The 20,868-nt window shown below is 42.2% G+C and overlaps 2 protein-coding genes and 1 long non-coding RNA gene across 3 annotated transcripts in view; 1 reads left to right on the top strand and 2 right to left on the bottom strand.

Moving 5' to 3' along the window:
• Positions 1 to 2,589: 2,589 nt before the first annotated feature.
• Positions 2,590 to 3,692, bottom strand: LOC124033217 (piggyBac transposable element-derived protein 4-like). Its single transcript, XM_046345179.1, has 2 exons — positions 3,229 to 3,692; positions 2,590 to 3,086 (listed from the first exon to the last, which is right to left on the bottom strand). Exons 1-2 carry the CDS (start codon positions 3,419 to 3,421, stop codon positions 2,914 to 2,916), a joined length of 366 nt encoding a protein of 121 aa, XP_046201135.1. The 5' UTR covers positions 3,422 to 3,692; the 3' UTR covers positions 2,590 to 2,913.
• Positions 3,693 to 10,255: 6,563 nt separating this feature from the next.
• Positions 10,256 to 11,897, bottom strand: LOC124033216. Its single transcript, XR_006838340.1, has 3 exons — positions 11,671 to 11,897; positions 11,266 to 11,349; positions 10,256 to 11,129 (listed from the first exon to the last, which is right to left on the bottom strand). It is a non-coding gene; the product is annotated as an uncharacterized LOC124033216 (long non-coding RNA).
• Positions 11,898 to 12,627: 730 nt separating this feature from the next.
• Positions 12,628 to 20,868, top strand: part of camsap1b (calmodulin regulated spectrin-associated protein 1b) — a 38,969-nt gene continuing 30,728 nt past the window's right edge. Inside the window, 2 exon segments of the mRNA XM_046346771.1 lie at positions 12,628 to 13,062; positions 13,523 to 13,683. Of these exon segments, the coding sequence (XP_046202727.1) occupies positions 13,524 to 13,683 (160 nt within the window). The 5' untranslated portion in view covers positions 12,628 to 13,062; position 13,523.

Raw genomic sequence — 20,868 nt, 5'->3', positions numbered from 1 at the left:
TCACACCCTGGCCTGACCAAATATATGAAGAAAACACAAAATACTAAGACCAAGGCGTGACACAAACTGCTTGCCCACACAATGCCATAGGATTCATCCGTGAAGTGCACACTTCTCCAGCGTGCCAGTGGCCATCGAAGGTGAGCATTTGGCCACTGAAGTCATTTTACAATGCCGAATTGTAGTCAGGTAAAGAACTTGGTGAGGATGATGAGCACGCAGATGAGCTTCCCTGAGACGTTTTCTGACAGTTTGTGCAGAAATTATTTGGCTATGCAAACCCACAATTTCATCAGCTGTCTGGGTGACTGGTCTCAGACGATCCTGCAGGTGAAGAAGCCGGATGTGGAGGTCCTGAGCTGGCGTGGTTACACATGGTCAGCGGTTGTGAGCCCGGTTGAACATACTGCCAAATTCTCAAACAACATTGGATGAGGCTTTTTGGTAGAGAAATTAACATTTAATTAGATGGGAACAGCTCTGGTGGACATTCCTGCAGTCAGCATGTCAATTGCACGCTCCCTCAAAACTTGAGACATCTGTGTAATAAAACTGCACATTTTAGAGTGGCTTTTTATTGTCCCCAGCACAAGGTGCACCTGTGCAATGATCATGCTGTTTAATCAGCTTCTTGATATGCTACACCTGTCAGGTAGATGGATTCTCTTGGCAAAAGAGAAATGCTCACTAACAGGGATGTAAACATAGAACATGTTTGTGATTTTTGATTTCAGCTCATGAAACATGGGACCAACACTTTACATGTTGTGTTTTATATTTTTGTTCAGTATAAATATTGCCTTACTGAGGCATCCCATTTTGGCCACAGAAGGATCAGCCTTTCATGGGAAACACATTACAATTCAGATTATACGTCACTACTTCCAGTCTCCCCTTAACTTTTTTCTGTAGGCCAATATGTATTTCATAAACAGTGCAATGCATTGGGTTGAATGGGCCATAGAAACACACTGGGTCCATACTTGCCAACGTTAGAAAACATTTAAAAATCGCTTCGCCATTTCCTGGTTTCTAAAATTTTACAGTTTAACTGACAAAATAAGTTGTGTATAAGCAGTGTAGAGAATCATTGTACCATCTAAACCGCTGTGAAATATACTTTCAATAACCAAAAAGATTTGTATTTTCAGCTTGTGTACAAAACCGGCATTAAAAGACTCAAAAACTAAACTAAAGTCAATTTATGCTTGATCAGAAAATGTTGTCGGAGACTTGGTATGGAGGGTGTGACGCAATCACAGTGCCTCTGGAGGCATGCAGCGGCCAAGCTGCTTACTGCATTACTGTGCACCTTTCAAATGTTGTAACAATGTGGAGGCCTCTGCATTGTTCCGCACTGATATGATTGGTTTATGGTAGGTGAGGGCAGTACATCCTGTATAAACACAAATTCACGTCCTTGACAACTTCCTTCACAATAGCTCTGCTCAGCTCAGCTAAGCGCAAGAAGTATGAAAGCCCGGATGTCTTCGAAGGCTACATTGTAGTAAATGAGGTATGGTCACTTCAGACTGCTGATTGACCATGAAGAGCAGGGGTTCTTAACCCTTGTGTAGTCTTAACATTCTGTATACTCCTGTCGTAAGGGTAAAAAATTACCCGCCTTCACTAAACCCCTAAAATAAAGCAGCTTAATTGAATTGTAAACCCCAAATCTATTTTGCATGAACAAACAACCGGTATTCATCACAAACTTTGAATATCTGGGTTTTCCCTCTTCACAATGCAGAAGACTGCATTTAATCAGTGGACACCAGTTGTTTTTATTACAACACACCTGTCACAATTGTTTTCTTTAATAAAGAACATTTTTATTATTATTATTATTATTGCTAAAGGTACTACATAGGTGTAAACACACATTCTTAGCAAGAAATAACACTTGTATAGCCTAAGAAAGTAGCAGAAATGTGCAGAAAGTAGTTTTGAATGCATTTTATTGAAGGGAAACAACAGTCTTGAACCTGTTTGGCAACATCGTGATATATTCTTATATACTGTACAATGAGGAATTCAACTACAAATTACTAGTCTTCTCCCATTTTTTAACCATTGCCTCCACCCAAAAGGTGTATAAACAACAACAATAAATAAGAATTAAATAAGATAATATATACAAAACAAAAACATGAAGAACATCCAATTAGCTTTAATTAGCACATGTAGGACAGTATGCAAGTGTGTGTACATGGACTTTGCAGATGTATTTCTCACATGTGCAGCACATCGTATTTGTTTTTACAGTACTTCTTTGGGGGCAGAATTGGCATCTCCTCCTCCTGCCTGCCCCAGCTGCAGCCTCAGGTGAATCAGGACAAGATTCAGCCCCCCTGAACAGCTTTCACAAGCGCTGCAGAGGCTGCTGTGTGGGGGAGGCGCTCCCTTCTTTGAATGTGTGGGGTTTCAAGTGCCTTTCCCAGCTGCTCCAGGAACACCCTCCTCTTGTTCCGCTTATCAGGCATCCAGGTAGGGTTGATCTTGTTCCATATCACGAAGGCATTGTATGAGGCAGTCATCCTCCTGCAGCTGTAAGTTCCAATCACCTTGTCCAGGTTGTCCTACGCGTCCTTTGTTGTGGTTGTAAGTCCAGGATGACAGCTGGCTTCATGTCCTCACGATCACTGGTCTCAGCCGTTTTGTGCAGTGTGCTCAGGAGGACCACATTCTTGTTCCTCTTTGGGAGGTAAGAAACTATAGTGGTGGTGAAGGCACACTTTGATGAGAAGGCCTCTCTCCCCCTTGTTGCGAGGATTGCACGGGGGGGAACTCAGGCTTGTTCTTTCTAACTGTGCCAACCATGGTGATCTTCCTCTTCAGGAGCTGCTGGCTGAGTTAATAAGAGGTGAAGAACTTGTCACACGTGACATTGTGCCCCTAAATCCATCTGTCACGTCAAGCACAGCCCAGGACTGTCATCTGGTTCTTCTCCAGGCCTCCACCGGTCGGCTTCCCTGTGTAGACTTGCATCTTCCAAGCATAGCTGGATTGTGTGTCACAGGCCACCCATATCTTGATGCCATACTTTGCTGGCTTGCTGGGCATATACTGCCGGAAAGGACAGCAACCTTTTGACAAAAGAGATTACTATCAGTAATTAGTATCAGTGTCACAGAAAACGATCACATAAATCAATGATATTACAGCAATACATAATCAAATGAACAGTGAAAAATCACTTACATTACAGATATGTAAATAGAAATGTACCTCTGAATGGAACCAGTTGCTCATCCACTGTTACTTCAGGCCCAGGGTTATAGAGGTATGGCAGACGCTCCAACCACTCCTCCCAGACCTCTCTTATGGCCGCCAGTTTGTCTCTTACATGTTTTGCAGGTCTTGACTCACGGTTATCAAAACATAGCATTCTTGAGGAAGTGTTGAAGACTTTGAGTGGCATTGTGGCATGGAAAATCGCCCTTCCACACTCTGCATCCCAGAGACTAAATGTAGCCTAGCCTCGGGACCTATATATACACCCGCTAAGATTAGCAGCCTTATGTAGGCACGCAGGTCAATCTCATCAATCCTTTTCCAGTTGTCTCCATATTTACAGAAACCCTCCAAATTTGTCATCTCCAGTATTTTTTCGATGGCTGGTGTGATGAACATGTACAATGTTTTGGAGATGTCCTGGGCATGGGCAACTAACTACATGTCTTGTGGGCCCTGGGGTCGTCCTTGTGTTCCTTGTTCTTCATGATGCTCTCTGCGCTTTTAACGGACCTCTGAGACTATCACAGTGCCGGTGCATTTATACGGAGACTTGATTACACACAGATGGATTGTATTTATCATCATTAGTCATTTAGGTCAACATTGGATCATTCAGAGATCCTCACTGAACTTCTGGAGAGAGTTTGCTGCACTGAAAGTAAAGGGGCTGAATAATTTTGCACGCCCAATTTTTCAGTTTTTAATTTGTTAAAAAAGTTTGAAATATCCAATAAATGTCGTTCCACTTCATGATTATGTCCCACTTGTTGTTCATTCTTCACAAAAAAATACAATTTTATATCTTTATGTTTGAAGCCGGAAATGTGGCAAAAGGTCACAAAGTTCAAGGGGGCCGAATACTTTCGCAAGGCACTGTATGAACAAAGGCGATGTTTCATTTTTTCTAATGTTGGGGTCACTCTAGGAAAAGTCATCCAATTTCATGTTGAAAAAATATAATTTAGGGGTTTTTCTCTGCTGTTAAACATAGTGGTGGGTCATTTTTCTACCCTTAAGACAACACAAGGGTTTTAAACTTTTCCTGGGACCCAAGCTTTGGAAAATATGCAACTATATTACGTAAATATCGATACATTTCATTGCCATTATGTCTAAAACAAATGCAATATAGACAAAAACAAATAACAATTAAATGAAATACCCTTATAAATATATATTCATGCTTATTTTCCCCCAATAAAAACACTCTTACATATGGGGTGGCAGGAAGCCTCGTGGTTAGAGCATTGGACTGGTATCCGAAAGGTTGCAAGATCGAATCCCCGAGCTGACAAGGTAAAAATCTGTCGTTCTGCCCCTCTGTTCCTAGGCCATCATTGAAAATAAGAAATTGTTCTTAACTGACTCGCCTAGTAAAATAAACATCAGTCTAGGTTGGAACTGTTGCTGTTAAAATACAATAAATCATAATTCTGTTAATTCTGAACTGGAATAAACTGACTGATCACATCACATAGATGTATAACAAAACACACTGACAGGCTTTTTGATAGTGCAACCCAAAGTAACAGTAGTTGAAAAATGAGCAGGCCTACTGTACATGTTACTGTAGAAATTGTTGAAAGAAAGTCTAGGTTGGAACTCTTGCTGTTAAAATACAATTCATATTTTTTATTCAGAACTGGAATAAACTGATTGATCACATCACACAGATGTGAACCAGAAAACACACACCCACACAGTCATAATGAGAGGTGTATGGCTGGTTGAAGTTTTCAACAGGCATGTCTATTCTCGGCTCAGTATTTGACAATGCAGGTCATGCACAGCATTGAGACTGTTTCTGTACACATAGGTACAGTTGAAGTCAGACGTTTACATAAACGTTTTAATGATTCCAACCTAAGTGTTTCAACCACTCCACAAATGTCTTGTTAACAAACTATAGGTTTGGCAAGTTGGTTAGGACATCTACTTTGTGCATGACACAGGTAATTTTTCCAACAATTGTTTACAGACAGATTATTTCACTAATAATTCACTGTATCACAATTCCAGTGGGTCAAAAGTTTACAAACACTAAGTTGACTGTGCCTTTAATCAGCTTGGAAAATTCCAGAAAATTATGTCATGGCTTTAGAAGCTTCTAATAGGCTAATTGACATCATTGGAGGTGTACCTGTGGATGTATTTCAAGGCCTACCTTCAAACTCAGTGCCTCTTTGATTGACATCATAGGAAAATCAAAAGAAATCAGCAAGAACTCAGAAAATAATTGTAGACCTCCACAAGTCTGGTTCATTCTTGGGAGCAATTTCCAAACACCTGAAGGTACCATGTTCATCTGTACAATCAATAGTACGCAAGTATAAACACCATGGGACCACGCAGCTGTCATACTGCTCAGAAAGGAGACGCGTTCTGTCTCCTAGAGATGAACGTACTTTGGTGCGAAAAGTGCAAATCAATCCCAGAACAGCAAAGGAAGGATCTTGTGAAGATGCTGGAGGAAACAGGTACACAAGTATCTACAGTGGGGCAAAAAAGTATTTAGTCAGCCACCAATTGTGCAAGTTCTCCCACTTAAAAAGATGAGAGAGGCCTGTAGGTACACCTCAACTATGACAGACGAAATGAGGGAAAAAATCCAGAAAATCAAATTGGAGGATTTTTAATGAATTTATTTGCATATTATGGTGGAAAATAAGTATTTGGTCAATAACAAAAGTTTATCTCAATACTTTGTTATATACCCTTTGTTGGCAATGACAGAGGTCAAACGTTTTCCGTAAGTCTTCACAAGGTTTTCACACACTGTTGCTGTTATTTTTGCCCATTCCTCCATGTAGATCTCCTCTAGAGCAGGGATGTTTTGAGGCTGTTGCTGGGCAACACGGACTTTCAACTCCCTCCAAAGATTTTCTATGGGGTTGAGATCTGGAGACTGGCTTGGTCACTCCAGGACCTTGAAATGCTTCTTACGAAGCCACTCCTTCGTTGCCCGGGCAGTGTGTTTGGGATCATTGCCATGCTGAAAGACCCAACCACGTTTCATCTTCAATGCCCTTGCTGATGGAAGGAGGTTTTCACTCAAAATCTCACGATACATAGCCCCATTCATTCTTTCCTTTACACGGATCAGTCATCCTGGTCCCTTTGCGGAAAAACAGCCCCAAAGCATGATGTTTCCAACCCCATGCTTCACAGTAGGTATGGTGTTCTTTGGATGCAACTCTGCATTCTTTGTCCTCCAAGCACGACGAGTTGAATTTTTACCAAAAAGTTATATTTTGGTTTCATCTGACCATATGACATTCTCCCAATCTTCTTCTGGATCATCCAAATGCTCTCTAGCAAACTTCAGACAGGCCTGGACATGTACTGGCTTAAGCAGGGGGACACGTCTGGCACTGCAGGATTTGAGTCCCTGGCGACGTAGTGTGTTACTGATGGTAGGCTTTGGTACTTTGGTCCCAGCTCTCTGCAGGTCATTCACTAGGTCCCCCTGTGTGGTTCTGGGATTTTTGCTCACCGTTCTTGTGATTATTTTGACCCCACGGGGTGAGATCTTGCGTGGATCCCCAGATCGAGGGAGATTATCAGTGGTCTTGTATGTCTTCCATTTCCTAATAATTGCTCCCACAGTTGATTTCTTCAAACCAAGCTGCTTACCTATTGCAGATTCAGTCTTCCCAGCCTGGTGCAGGTCTACAATTTTGTTTCTGGTGTCCTTTGACAGCTCTTTGTTCTTGGCCATAGTAGAGTTTGGAGTGTGGCTGTTTGATGTTGTGGACAGGTGTCTTTTATACTGATAACAAGTTCAAACAGGTGCCATTAATACAGGTAACGAGTGGAGGACAGAGGAGCCTCTTAAAGAAGAAGTTACAGGTCTGTGAGAGCCAGACATCTTGCTTGTTTGTAGGTGACCAAATACTTATTTTCCACCATAATTTGCAAATAAATTCATAAAAAATCCTACAATGTGATTTTCTGGATTTTTTTTCTTCTCATTTTGTCTGTCATAGTTGAAGTGTACCTATGATGAAAATGACAGGCCTCTCATCTTTTTAAGTGGGAGAACTTGCACAATTGGTGGCTGACTAAATACTTTTTTGCCCCACTGTATATCCACAGTAAAACAAGTCCTATAATCGACATAACCTGAAAGGCCGCTCAGCAAGGAGGAAGCCACTGCTCCAAAACCGCCATAAAAAAAAGCCAGACTACGGTTTGCAACTGCACATGGGGACAAAGATCATACTTTTTGGAGAAATGTCCTCTGAGCTGAGGAAATAAAAATAGAACTGTTTGGCCATAAGGACCAGGAAAATAGGCTTGCAGGCCTGCAAGCCGAAAAACACCATCCCAATTGTGAAGAACGGGGGTGGCAACAACATGTTGTGGGGGTGCTTTGCTGCAGGAGGGACTGGTGCACTTCACAAAATACATGGCATCATGAGGAAAATTATGTGGATATATTGAAGCAACATCTCAAGACATCAATCTGGAAGTGAAAGCTTGGTTACAAATGGGTCTTCAAAATCGACAATGACCCTAAGCATAGTTCCAAAGTTGTTGCAAAATGGCTTAAGGACAACAGAGTCAAGGTATTGGAGTGGCCATCACAAAGCCCTGACCTCAATCCTATAGAAAAAGTGTGGGCAAAACTGGAAAAAGCATGTGCGAGCAAGGAGGCCTACAAACCAGACTCAGTTACACCAGCTCTGTCAGGAGGAATGGGACAAAAATCAGCCAACTTATTGTGGGAAACTGGTGGAAGGCTCCCCAAAATGTTTGTCCCAAGTTAAACAAACAATTTAAAGGCAATGCTACCAAATACTAATTGAGTGTATGTAAACTTCTGACCCACTGGGAATGTGATGAAAGAAATAAAAGCTGAAATAAATCACTCTACTATTATTCTGACATTTCACATTCTTAAAATAAAGTGGTGATTGTAACTGACCTAAGACATGGAATTTTTACTAGGATTAAATGTCAGGAACTGTGAAAAACTGAGTTTAAATGTATTTGGTTAAAGTGTATGTCACTTCCGACTTCAACTGTACGTGGTGCCAAACTGGATCAGAACATATACTGCTTTCTCAGTCAGGCAGGAGACAGCTTCTTGGAGATTAGCAACCCAGAACTGTGTGAGTGTTTGCCTCAAAAAAGCATCTAGCTTCAATCAGTTTATTCCAGTTCACAATCAAATTATTACTTGTATTTTAACAGCAACAGTTCCAACCTAGACTTGTTTTCAACAATAATTTATACAGTAAAATGCACAGTAGGCCTGATCATTCTTTCATCTTCATCTGCACTGTTATTAGTGTCGCTAGCTCGCTTGCTTTGGCTAACGCTAGCTATTAGCTGTGTACAAGGGCAGGGAACTGTTTGAAAGAGAAACTCAAATCTACGAGATAGTACTCACTTATTTCACCTGTTATAAAATGACAACAACGCCTCTCCGCTGTCGAGGCACTGTTTCCTAAAGCATTCTGCCCTGTTTAGTAAGAACTCCCTGGGTTTACCGTCATGCTGTGGATGATGTATCATATTAATTTGTTCGTTTTGAGACTCATTACTAAGCACTTCATCGCACCAAACACATTGTGGGCGCTCCTCATTATTTCTCAAAGTTTGTATGAAAGAGAGAGAAACTCATCGGCGTATTTGCGTTTCATGACGATGTGGCTAGCATGAGTCCATTTGATGACAGCGGTGAGTGGGAATGACTAGTCAGTGACAGCGCATCATCTGCTGCTGAACAACAGCGCTGCAGCGTGTGTCGCGGAGTGACGTTCAAGAAAACTGCAGGAAAAAAATCTGGTAAACCGCGAAGCACACGGGCATCTCCCTCTCCCAGTACAGTCGCACAGCTGCCAAACCGAGCAGAGACCGCTGCTAATCAGAGAGTGCACTGAACAGAGAGCGCAGTTGCACTTGGCCAAATCAATCCCAGTAATTCATTAATTAAGTATACTGTAATGAAACAGCAGGGAGCAGATCTCGAACCCTAGACCTTCGAGTCCGAGGTCCGGCGCGCTATCGACTGTGCCGCAAAAGCATGCAGGGTCGATACTCTAATACCTCGCGACCCACTTTGGAATGACAGATCTGTAACTGTCATTTCTATGTGAATTTGGTCGTGTCTCCCCAAAAGTACAGCTTTAATTTTTTTTTTATCTCAAAATGTGCACCAGCCAATTGAAATTGTCAACGGTGGTCTAACGAAAATCCCTGAGTTTTTCCCTCACTGTGGGGAAATTGTGAATAGCGACTTGGAGAAGGCCTATTGGCTGATGCAGAATTTGTTACAGGAAATAATACATGTTCAAGGTGTTGTTAGAATGTAGGGATAAGTGTGCCAGGTTTAGGCTATCAAATGGTAAAAGCTAACATTTAGCGTTTTATCATGTGAAACTACCAATTACAAATGTTGTACATGATCGAACGGAATGTCTATGGATCAAAACTGAGGGGATTCTGATTATTCTGTGTATTCTGATTTTTCAACGCTGATACCGATAATGATTATTGGAGGAACAAAAAAAAACAATACCGATTAATCGGACGATTTTTATATATATATTTGTAATAATGACAATTACAACAATACTGAATGAACAATGAACACGTTTATTTTAACCTAATATAATACATCAATAAAATCAATTTAGTCTCAAATAAATAATGAAACATGTTCAATTTGCAAAAACAAAGTAAAAGTGCAATATGTGCCATGTAAAAAAGCTAACGTTTAAGTTCCTTGCTCAGAACATGAGAACATATGAAGGCTGGTGGTTCCTTTTAACATGAGTCTTCAATATTCCCAGGTAAGAAGTTTTAGGTTGTAGTTATTATAGGACTATTTCTCTCCATAACATTTGTATTTTATATACCTTTGACTTTTGGATGTTCTAATAGGTACTTTAGTATTGCCAGCCTTATCTCGGGAGTTGATAGGCTTGAAGTCATAAACAGCGCAATGCTTGAAGCATTGCGAAGAGCTGCTGGCAAACGCAGTAAAGTGCTGTTTGAATGAATGCTTTCGAGCCTGCTGCCTACCACCGCTCAGTCAGACTGCTCTATCAATCATAGACTTCATTATAATATAATAATACACATAAATATGAGCCTTAGGTCATTAATATGGTCAAATCCAGACCATCATATATCTTACAATATCTGACTACTATTGGCAGCAGCTTTACATGTCCATGATTGGATGCATCAATGGACAGGGACACAAATTCAACCTGGTGTACGTCCTGTGTTACCAAAGTAGTTGCCCATGATACTAACACGTAACATGTTACTCACTATTGCGTCACATTTTGTCATAGCATATGCAAACTTTGGCTCATAAAGCTTCCGTGTCAGTTGTGCTGTGCAGTCCATAGATCTGTAACTATGATTGTGTCGCATATTGTGGTATGCAAAGACACCCTCCTGCACAGCTAAACCATATTCTTCTTGGGAAGGCTCTACCTTCTTGAAGAATGTGGTGACAGAGGACATACCAACACGGCAATCAGAGAGGCTTTATGCTTTTTCGTCTGCTGATGTTCTACCACTGCCGTTCTTCTCTGGCTGCCAATTGAAAGAGAGGATTTACAAAGGTTGCAGTGAACCATTCTATCGTCTTGACCTGAGCATATTAAATGGAAAATCTCTCATCATGTTTATCATAAAAAGTGCATTTCCGTTTCTTGGTAAGAGTCATTGTATCTCCTCTGTCTGCTCTTCTTCACTCTCCTTGTGCCACTCTTAAATACTCTCTTAACTTTTTCTTCTCCTCCAATCTTACTCCTCTTTTCTTCACTCATGTTCCTTTCCTTCTCTTCACCTTTCCACCGCACTCTTCTACACTCTCCTTGCTTCACTCTTTTTACTCCCTTCATTTTTCCTTCTCCTTCCTCTCCAATCTGTATTAATGAATAGCATACCATTAGATAACCAAAGTATTTTAACAGATTCCCATTGCTTGCCTCATGTTTGTATTTTATCTCAAAAACATTGTTTGGAATAATAAATTGGCGGGCTCTGTAACCATATCTTCACCTTTCCTCCTGGCTTCTTCACTTCTTTCTATGCAGTCTTCCTCCTCTTCTTCCTCTCCACTGCTAATGCTATCCATGAACATGTCTAAATATATTTTCCAAATGACTTATTATAATGCCAAACCATTAAAATTGTAATCTACAACATTTTTATCTGAATAAATTGTGCATTCATTTAATATAATCATATTTTCAAAATAGCCGTCCACTGCATGTTTACATGTGAACGTTTTTTAACCTCGCTACCATAACAGTAGCTAGCTAACCTAGCTAGCTAACTTAGTCTACATAGCTAACGTAAGTTAGCATAACATATTTAAAACATTATAGAGCAGATCATATATCCATATAATAAATTGTGACATTATAACATCACTAGCTAGTATCTTAAACGAGTGTAACTTACCTGGCTTGAAAAGACTTCTGGCCGAGTTTTCCACAGCAGTTTTGAGTTTTCCACAGCAGTTTTCTCTAAAACTATCGCGAGCAAGTAGTTAGTAGAAGAAGAGTGAATGAAACTGCTATAGCAAGCAGCCCCCCCCCCCCCGGCCTAAACAAGCACAACGCGATTGAGACCTCAACCCGTAGGTTCTGCTGCCCAGTAAAATATTTCAATTTGCAGTCTGTTTTTAACGCACAGTTAAAAACAGGGACATTGCCGGGGACAGCTCCAGCCGGGGACAGGCCACCAAAAACGGGGACTGTCCCCGGGAAACGGGGACGTCTTGTCACCCTACCTTACTTTGGCTCCTTGCTGCACTCGCATAACAGGTTGTTGGCCCGCCATGCAGTCTCCTCGTGGAGCGCAATGTTATTGGCCATGATCGGTGTCCAAAAATGCAGATTACAGATTGTCATGTAAACTTGAAATCGGCCCTAATTAATCAGCCATTCCGATTAATCGGTCGACCTCTAGTTTCTCGTCATCTCTCCTCCTTCCAGGATTTTTCATCGTTTAATTTATATGGGGATGGCACGACAATGGCACGACAATGGGCCTCAGGATCTCGTCATGGTATCTATATGCATTCAACTTTCCTGGTTGGACCTACTGCCAAATTCTCTAAAACAACGTTGAAGGGCCATATAAAGTACTTATTAACGAATGCAGTTTATATTACACTGTTTCATTAAATTTCCATGGACTAATTTCAGAACATAACAAAAGTTGTTGGTATGGGCATACACACCATATACAGACCGTATTGCATACACATGGGCTGGGTCGTTCCTGATACTTTTTTTGCAAAAAAACATACAATGTAACATTGTTTCATATCTACCTTCATACGCCCTTCTTTGTCACTGAATGAATGGTTACTTTGAATCTCGGCTGCGTGTTAGTTTCAGCATCCACGCAGGCGTAGTGATTACTGGTTACCTAGCTATGTATGTATTGCTAACCGTCTGACTATTAAGATTTGTAAGGGAAAGCGCAGACACGGAGGTAGACAAGGTTCTTATTGCGAATAAGTCAAATTCTTCGGCCTAAAATGAGACATTATATAGAAGGGATAAACGGTAAAACGCCGAATGATTAAATACGGTGTTCCGTAACCGCCATACATTTATATCTGGCATTGGTAGTAAGTAAGCGCTCCTCGGGTTGCGGTGGCCGCAAATTTCTCAGGCCGCAAATTTGTTTTTTTGTTGCTGGGGAGGAGACCGTTCGTTCACCTCGCTGCTGTTATGTGCTGCTTGGGCTTTGCTCGAGCAATTGCATAAGAACGTCCTTATGTTGAATCCATTATCCTGTCGGATCTAAAGGGTGGATTGAGGACACATCGCGGCTTTAAAGGTATATTGAACATATCGTTTGATTCAGCTAGCGAATTGTCCGCTTGATTCACTTAGTTGCTGTAACCTAGCGTAGATACTATCAAGGCAGGCTGTTGTTTTTAACCTCATAGGTAGCTAACGTTTGCGTCTGTGTTGGCCAATGTGCCTTCTAACTTAGCTAGCAAAGCTATTTTGTAAAACATGTAATTTACGACACAGATTGAACATAACAGCCCACCCAGTTGTCAGCTCGCTAGTTAGCCACCTGTCCAAGGATGGGCGCCCAATGAAGCTACGCTAGGAAGCTAGCGTTAGAGGGTTAACGTTAATTAGCAGGCTACAGTAACCAGTTAGCTAGCTAAGAACATTTCTTCATTGACTAGCTAGTTAACGTAATACACCCATGAAATCACATGTAGTATGTTTGATGTAAAAAGGGCTTTATAATTTGATTATAAGTACATTTGACTGTTTTACAGGATGGATGTGGAATTGTGTGCTGGCGGGCACAGCACCCGAAGAAAGATGGATTCAGCTGGCGAAGGGACAGTGGAGGTTGTACCTTTGGAATTGTACGACTCTGCCAGAGCAAAAATAGACGCCAACCTACGGTGGCTGTTCGCCAAAGCCTATGGCATTGGTAAGTTATTACACGCTCACAACATAGGCATTGGAAAGTTCCAAAATAGTCTCCTGTCACACACAGCACAAATGTCTGAGTTACAGTTCATATAAGGACATCAGGCAATTGAAATAAATGAATTGGGCCCAAATCTATGGATTTCACATGACTGGGAATACATATATGCATATCTTGGTCCCATATACCTGGAAATAAAGTAGGGGCGTGGATCAGAATCTGGTGTGACCATTAGTTGCCTCATGCAGCGCCACACATCTCTGTCCCATAGATTTGATAAGGCTGTCAATTGTGGAATGTTGAACTCTTCAATGGTTGTGCTTAGATATTGGGGGGAACTGTAACACGCTGTCACATGTAGATTCAGAGCATCCCAAACATGCTCAACAAGTGACTTGTATGGTGAGCATGCAGGCCATGGAAGATCTGGGCCATTCTCAGCTTCCAGGAATTGTGTACAAATCGTTGCGACATGGGGTCGTGCATTATCATGCTGAAACATGAGGTGATAACGGAAGATGAATGGCACGACAATGGGCCTCAGGATCTCGTCATGGTATCTATATGCATTCAACTTTCCTGGTTGGACCTACTGCCAAATTCTCTAAAACAACGTTGAAAGCGGCTTATGGTAGAGGAATGAACATTAAATTATCTGGCAACAGCTCTGGTGGACATTCCTGCAGTCAGCATGCCAATTGCAAACTCCCTCAACTTGAGACACCTCTGGCATTGTGTGACAACATGTGGACATTTTAGTGGCCTTTTATTGTCCCTAGCACAAGGTGCACCAGTGTAATGATCATGCTGTTTATCAGTTTCTTGATATGCCACACCGGTTAGGTGGTTCGATTATCTTGGCAAGGAAAAATGCTCACTAACAGGGATGTAAACAAATTTGTGCACAACATTTGAGAGAAATAAGCTTGTGTGAATGGAACATTTCTGGAATCTTCTATTTGAGTTTTTTTTTATTTAACCTTAAACTAGGCAAGTTGGTTAAGAACAAATTCTTATTTACAATAACAGCCTACCCCTGCCAAACTCTTCCCTAACCTGGGTGATGCTGGGCCAGTTGTGCGCCGGCCTATGGGACACCCGATCACGGCAGGTTGTGATACAGCCCGGGATCAAACCAGGGTCTGTAGTGACGCCCCAAGAATGACACATTGGACCTACACTTTACATGTTGTGTTTTATATTTTTGTTCAGTACAATTTTCTTTTACTGTTCTCACTAAGGCACTTCTGGATGTTTACTCTATATGAACCAAAATGTTATCGAGGCGTGAGGTTTTAATTACCAGAAAAACAACACTGCCCTAGCCAGTGTCCATTGAACCTGGAATTGAAAGTGAGGATCAGCTGTCTTTATCCCTCATCTGCAAGGCTGGCAGAGTTGGTTCCAAATGTTTTTGGACAGGAAATGTGTCTGTGTGTTCGTCCACACCCCAGACTAACAGTTAGCAGTTAAGATAGTATTAATGAGCCACGCTTGGAACAGACCTAGATGGTGGGAACCATTCTGAATGAACCATTCTGAAACCATTCTACATTTACTCTGTTATTCATCAAAATGTGTGTGTGTGTGTGTGTGTGTGTGTGTGTGTGTGTGTGTGTGTGTGTGTGTGTGTGTGTGTGCTGAACTGGCTGCCGTCCCCCACCACCACCACAGTATGACTTGGCAAATGATCTGCCTCCCCACTGACTCACCAGATTTTGCCATTCTGTTTTTGTGCAGTGGCCCTTAGCAGCAGTGAGATGGGACTCACAGGAATCTGATGTATAAATCCACAGAATCTACTGTCAGACTGTCATCAGGTCATGGAAAATGCAGAACAAGACATTAGCCTTTCTCACTCTCTTGTGAAGATAGCCAACGGTTGTTGGCTTGTTGTAATGATGTTTTATTTAGGTAAAGAACATTTTTGACAAAAAATTGGCTACCTGGATCTAGTGCTAACTCCAACCGAACCCTTTTTTGACCCCAAGGCCGACCCACTCATCCCTTCAGACACGACGTCTGGGCTCTGCCTGGCCAGAGGGGGGCATGGATATTGGGGTGGCACTCCAGGCCTGGCTTACTCTTAGGGACCACTGTAGCAAGTGTTGACCTTTATTATTAGCCTTTTCCAGGTGGCCAAGTTCTCTGAGTTGTTGTGGGTAACCACTAGAGCAAGGTAACCACTAGAGCAAGGTAACCACTAGAGCAAGGTAACCACTAGAGCAAGGTAACCACTAGAGCAAGGTAACCACTAGAGCAAGGTAACCACTAGAGCAAGGTAACCACTAGAGCAAGGTAACCACTAGAGCGAGGTCATGGTAACCACTAGAGCAAGCAATAGTTCGTGGACGGCAGGTAGCCCAGTGGTTAAGAGCGTTGGGCCAGTAACCGAAAGGTTGCTCGTTTGAATCCCAGAGCCGTCTAGTTGAAAAATCTGTCTGTGCTCTTGAGCAGGTCACTAAACCTTAATTGCTCCTGTAAGTCGCAATGGTTAAGAGCGTCCGCTAAATGACCCATGTACATTTGTCAAACTTCATAGCAAAACAACCTAAATATTATGACACTTCTGGATTTCTAGTTGGTTGCAAGATTCCTAACCTCGTTCCCTGACACTTCTGCACAAAAGCACATAGTTTTCTGGATCAATGTGTCAGACATGGCCTTTGTTAGCCAAAACAGAGCCAGGATGCAAAGATAACTTTGTCTGTGCATTCATGTGATATGAGTGACACACAAATGACTATTTCTCTGGGATAAAAAAAAAAAAAAACATTAGCTGACATTGTCTGGTTGACCTGGACATTTCTGACAAGTTATAAATCGCTCTCTAAGGTATGCAATGATTAACATGACAAGAGGAACTGATGGTGCACGACCCAATTTTATAAATTGCACCTTGTGCATTCTACTACTACAACTTTCAATCGTAAGTTTAAAGTTCCTTTAAAAAGAAAAACCTGCGAGCCCCACAGTTTGGAAACAACCGTCTTAGAGGACCAAAGAGTTTGGTCTGCTTTGTGTTTTCTTTTCTGCCATGGGAAAAATATTGTGATACTGGTATCGTCAGTCCTAAAAAGGCATTGGCTTATCGGCTTAATCTACCAACCAATCATCTCCCACAACACCTTCCCCTGCACGCTAGCATACTACAAGCACAAAGCTACGCCTCAGTCGTGTGATTTGCCGAAATGACATACTTTACTCAGTAGTTCAGTTCCACTAAGGCCAACTGAACGAGTGATTATCCCAGACTTAGGCTATATAAAATAAAATAGTATTTGTCACATGCGCTGCATACAACCTTACCGTGAAATGCTTACATACAAGCCCTTAACCAACAATGCAGTTTTAAGAAGATTCAAGAAATTATTTACTAAATAAGCTAAAGTTAAAAAATAATAAGTAACACAATAAAATAACAATGAGGCTATAGACAGGGTTACTGGTACTGAGTCAATGTGTGGGGGTACAGGTTAGTTGAGGCTGTGTGTAATAGCTTGGGGAAGAAGTTACCCTCCCCCCCCCAGTATTTACATTGTTTGTTTGGGAGCATAATTGCATAGATACAGGTAGGAAATCCATTAAAATAGCAATCAGGTCTAGCATTGTTATTGAAGGCCTGTGGCTGTTGTTACTTGCTAAAGACATGCTAAGATGTTGTGGAGGCGCCAGAGCTAGGTCTGTCTATCAATAGTAGAGAACCTGTCATGTGTGAGACGCGTGACCTAATTTCACAGAAAGAGCACTTACTCTGGCCATGAATCTTTAATTGCTGAACAGTCATGTCAATGGAGTGTGTCGTCTGTGCCTGTTGTCATTGGAAGAACAGAATGACTCCGTCCATTGTTTTCACATTATGGCTTCTTTGGATTGCCGTTCATATTACCACTTCTGGCTTCAATGGTATATTTACCTTAGTATTAACTTACTGTTCAGGCCTCACTAATGCTGAGGCCTGTCACCTCCTTTAGTAACATTTAAGCACCTGCATCTTTGCAGTCTATTGTAATATATGATAGCCTACATTGTTCTTATTTAGGCCTAGGTTCCATTTCATGATCCCACCCTTTAGATTTCTGCATTCACTACTGTGATTTCATGATGTCACTCAGACTCAAGCCTGCACAAAGAAAGCAAATGATCCTAGATTTAGTTTATAATGGTTATCTATATAGATGGTTTGAATGCTGTTCTCCCATTTTAAGGATGTTTTCTTGCTTACTCTCCTAAAAGCTCCCTGTGTTCTAACAGCGAGCTGTGGTCCCAGAGAGCTCAGAAACAGTAATTGGCTTTTGTCCTGATGACGAACTCTGCCTGGCACTCATCCTCCTCTCCCCCTCCTCTTCTCTCACTCTGAGGAGTCTCCCCACTGGCTGTCTGTCATCTGCTCTAAGGGCCCTGGCTAAAGCCATGCAGGCAAATCAAATCAAAGTTTATTTGTCACGTGTGCCGAATGCAACAGTTAAACCTTACAGTTAAATGTTTACTTAAAGGCCCTAACCAACAGTGCAATTTTTAAGTAAACAATAGGTATTAGGTAAACAATAGATATGTACAGAAATAAAAACAACAGTGAAAAATAACAGTAGCGTGGCTATATACAGGCACCAGTTAGTCAGGCTAATTTAGGCAAAATGTAGGTATAGTTAAAGTGACTATGCATATATGATAAACAGAGTAGCAGCAGTGTAACAGAGGGGTGAGGGGGTGGTGGGACACTAGGCAAATTACATATTCAGGAGTCTTATAGCTTGGTAGTAAAAGCTGTTGAGAAGCCTTTCGGTCCTAGACTTGGCGCTCCGGTACCTCTTGCCATGCGGTAGTAGAGAGAACAGTCTGACTGGGGTGGCTGGGGTCGTTGACACATTTTAGGGTCTTCCTCTGACACCGCCTGGTATAGAGGTCCTGGATGGCAGGCAGCTTAGCCCCAGTGATGTACTGGGCCGTACGCACTACCCTCTGTAGTGCCTTGCGGTCAGAGGCCGAACAGTTGCCGTGATGCTCTCCATAGTGCAGCTATAGAACTTTTTGAAGATCTGGTGACCCATGACAAATCTTTTCAGTCTCCTGAGGGGGAATAGGCTTTGTCGTTCCCTCTTCACGACTGTCTTGGTGTGTTTGGACCATTCTAGTTTGTTGATGTGGACACCAATGAACTTGAAGCTCTCAACCTGCTCCACTACAGCAGAGCCCTCTCCCTGTCCCAGTAGTTGGCTATCCCAGCCCACTGTGCAGAGGGGGTAGGAGAGGGGAAGCTGCTGCCACACAGTATCAGCATCTCCAGGGGGAAGTCAAACATGAAGACCCATCCGGGTCCCAGCCAGGCCAGACCCCTTTTGTTTTCACTCAATGCATTATATAAAGTGCATCCCTCACACACATTTATCTCTTGCAATGACTGACTGTTATACAATAACATGATTATTATTGAATCTGTTGTAATGCCCAAACACACTCCTCTACAGGATTCACACATTGTTATACAGGCCCAGGTGTATTATCCATCCCTACTTCTCATAACGGGGCGGCAGAGTAGCCTAGTGGTTAGAGAGTTGGACTAGTAACCGGAAGGTTGCAAGTTCAAACCCCCCGAGCTGACAAAGTACAAAATCTGTCGTTCTGCCCCTGAACAGGCAGTTAACCCACTGTTCCTAGGCTGTCATTGAAAATTAGAATTTGTTCTTAACTGACTTGCCTAGTTAAATAAAGGTGAAATAAATAAAATAACAATATTGTTATGGGCATTGAGCGCCTACTCAGACTGTGTATTGCAGTAAAATCCAAATCGGACTATCTTACCTGCTGTGTCGTTGACTGGTTCAAGGAGAGCTCTGCTTGCCTCTTCCTGTTAGTGTGGTTGGATGGGAGAATGCTGACGATCCCCAGACGATTTAGGCTCTGCCTCTATGCCGTCAGTCATGGCTGGGACTGGAGTTGGGAGGGTGTCATAACACGCAGATGTAGGAGTTTAGATATGGAGATGGATCTCAGCCTCACAGCCACAACTGAGCGCGAGCTGTCTGAATAATGGAGTTCATCAGGGTTATTTTTGCCCTGAAGAACATCGCACCTTTCTGAGACTGTGTGCATGGGCTTGTCACATGCAAGGGGCCGCTGTGGTTTTTCTGTTTTATGCCTACGCTTTACTGCTTTAAGCTCATAAAGTCATGGATTGTATGCAAATGTTTCCTATTAGATGACCAGAGTATGACATCAACAGACATCAATTATCATGATTGGATTCCTATCTTTCAACACTGGAGTCATTTAGCCTAATATGGTGGGTTTTCAAGTCATTGCAAATGCTAAATAGACTAGGATAACTTCTAGATCAGTGTTTATTTTCCTCTGTGGTGGAAACTAGAAAGGCTTTGTTGCAGACTAGAACAACCAGAGAACCCAGCTCTGCTCTCATTAGTGTAGCCCATATGTTTCTGAGTGGAACTCCTGAGTGGAAATATAGGTCCCAAGCCGTGACTATATTTACACCGTAAACTGAGCCCTCCTTGCAGAACAAATCCGCTACATGGCTAAAGGTATGTGGAGGCCAGCTTGTCGAACATCTCATTCCAAAATCATGGGCGTTAATATGGAGTTGGTCGGCCCTTTGCTGCTATAACAGCCTCCACTCTTCTGGGAAGGCTTTCCACTAGATGTTGGAACAACACTACAGGGACTTGCTTCCATTCAGCCACAAGCATTAGTGAGGTCGGGCACTGATGTTGGGCGATTAGGCCTTGTCCGCAGTTGGCGTTCCAATTAATCTGAATGGGGTTGAGGTCAGGGCTCTATGCAGGCCAGTCAAGTTCTTCCACACTGATCTCGACAAACCATTTTTGTATGGACCTTGCTTTGTGCCCGGGGGCATTGTCATGAGGAAACGGGAAAGGGCCTCTTCCAAACTGTTGCCACAAATTTGGAATCACCTACAATGTCATTGTATATTGTAGCATTAAGATTTCCTTTAACTGGAAATAAGGGGCCTAGCCAGGATCATTATTCCTCTTCCACCAAACTTTACAGGTGGCACTATACACTCGGGCAGGTAGCGTTCTCCTGGCATCCTCCAAACCCAGATTAGTCCGTCAGACTGCCAGATTGGGAATCTTGATTCATCACTCCAGAGAACGCGTTTCCACTGCTCCAGTGTCCAATTGCAGTGAACTTTACACCACTGCAGCT

Source organism: Oncorhynchus gorbuscha, linkage group LG04 (assembly GCF_021184085.1).
Source record: "Oncorhynchus gorbuscha isolate QuinsamMale2020 ecotype Even-year linkage group LG04, OgorEven_v1.0, whole genome shotgun sequence".
NCBI classification, from domain to species: domain Eukaryota; kingdom Metazoa; phylum Chordata; class Actinopteri; order Salmoniformes; family Salmonidae; genus Oncorhynchus; species Oncorhynchus gorbuscha.
The sequence above is the reverse complement of the archived record's forward strand: the minus strand, read 5'-3'. Positions and strand labels throughout refer to the sequence as shown.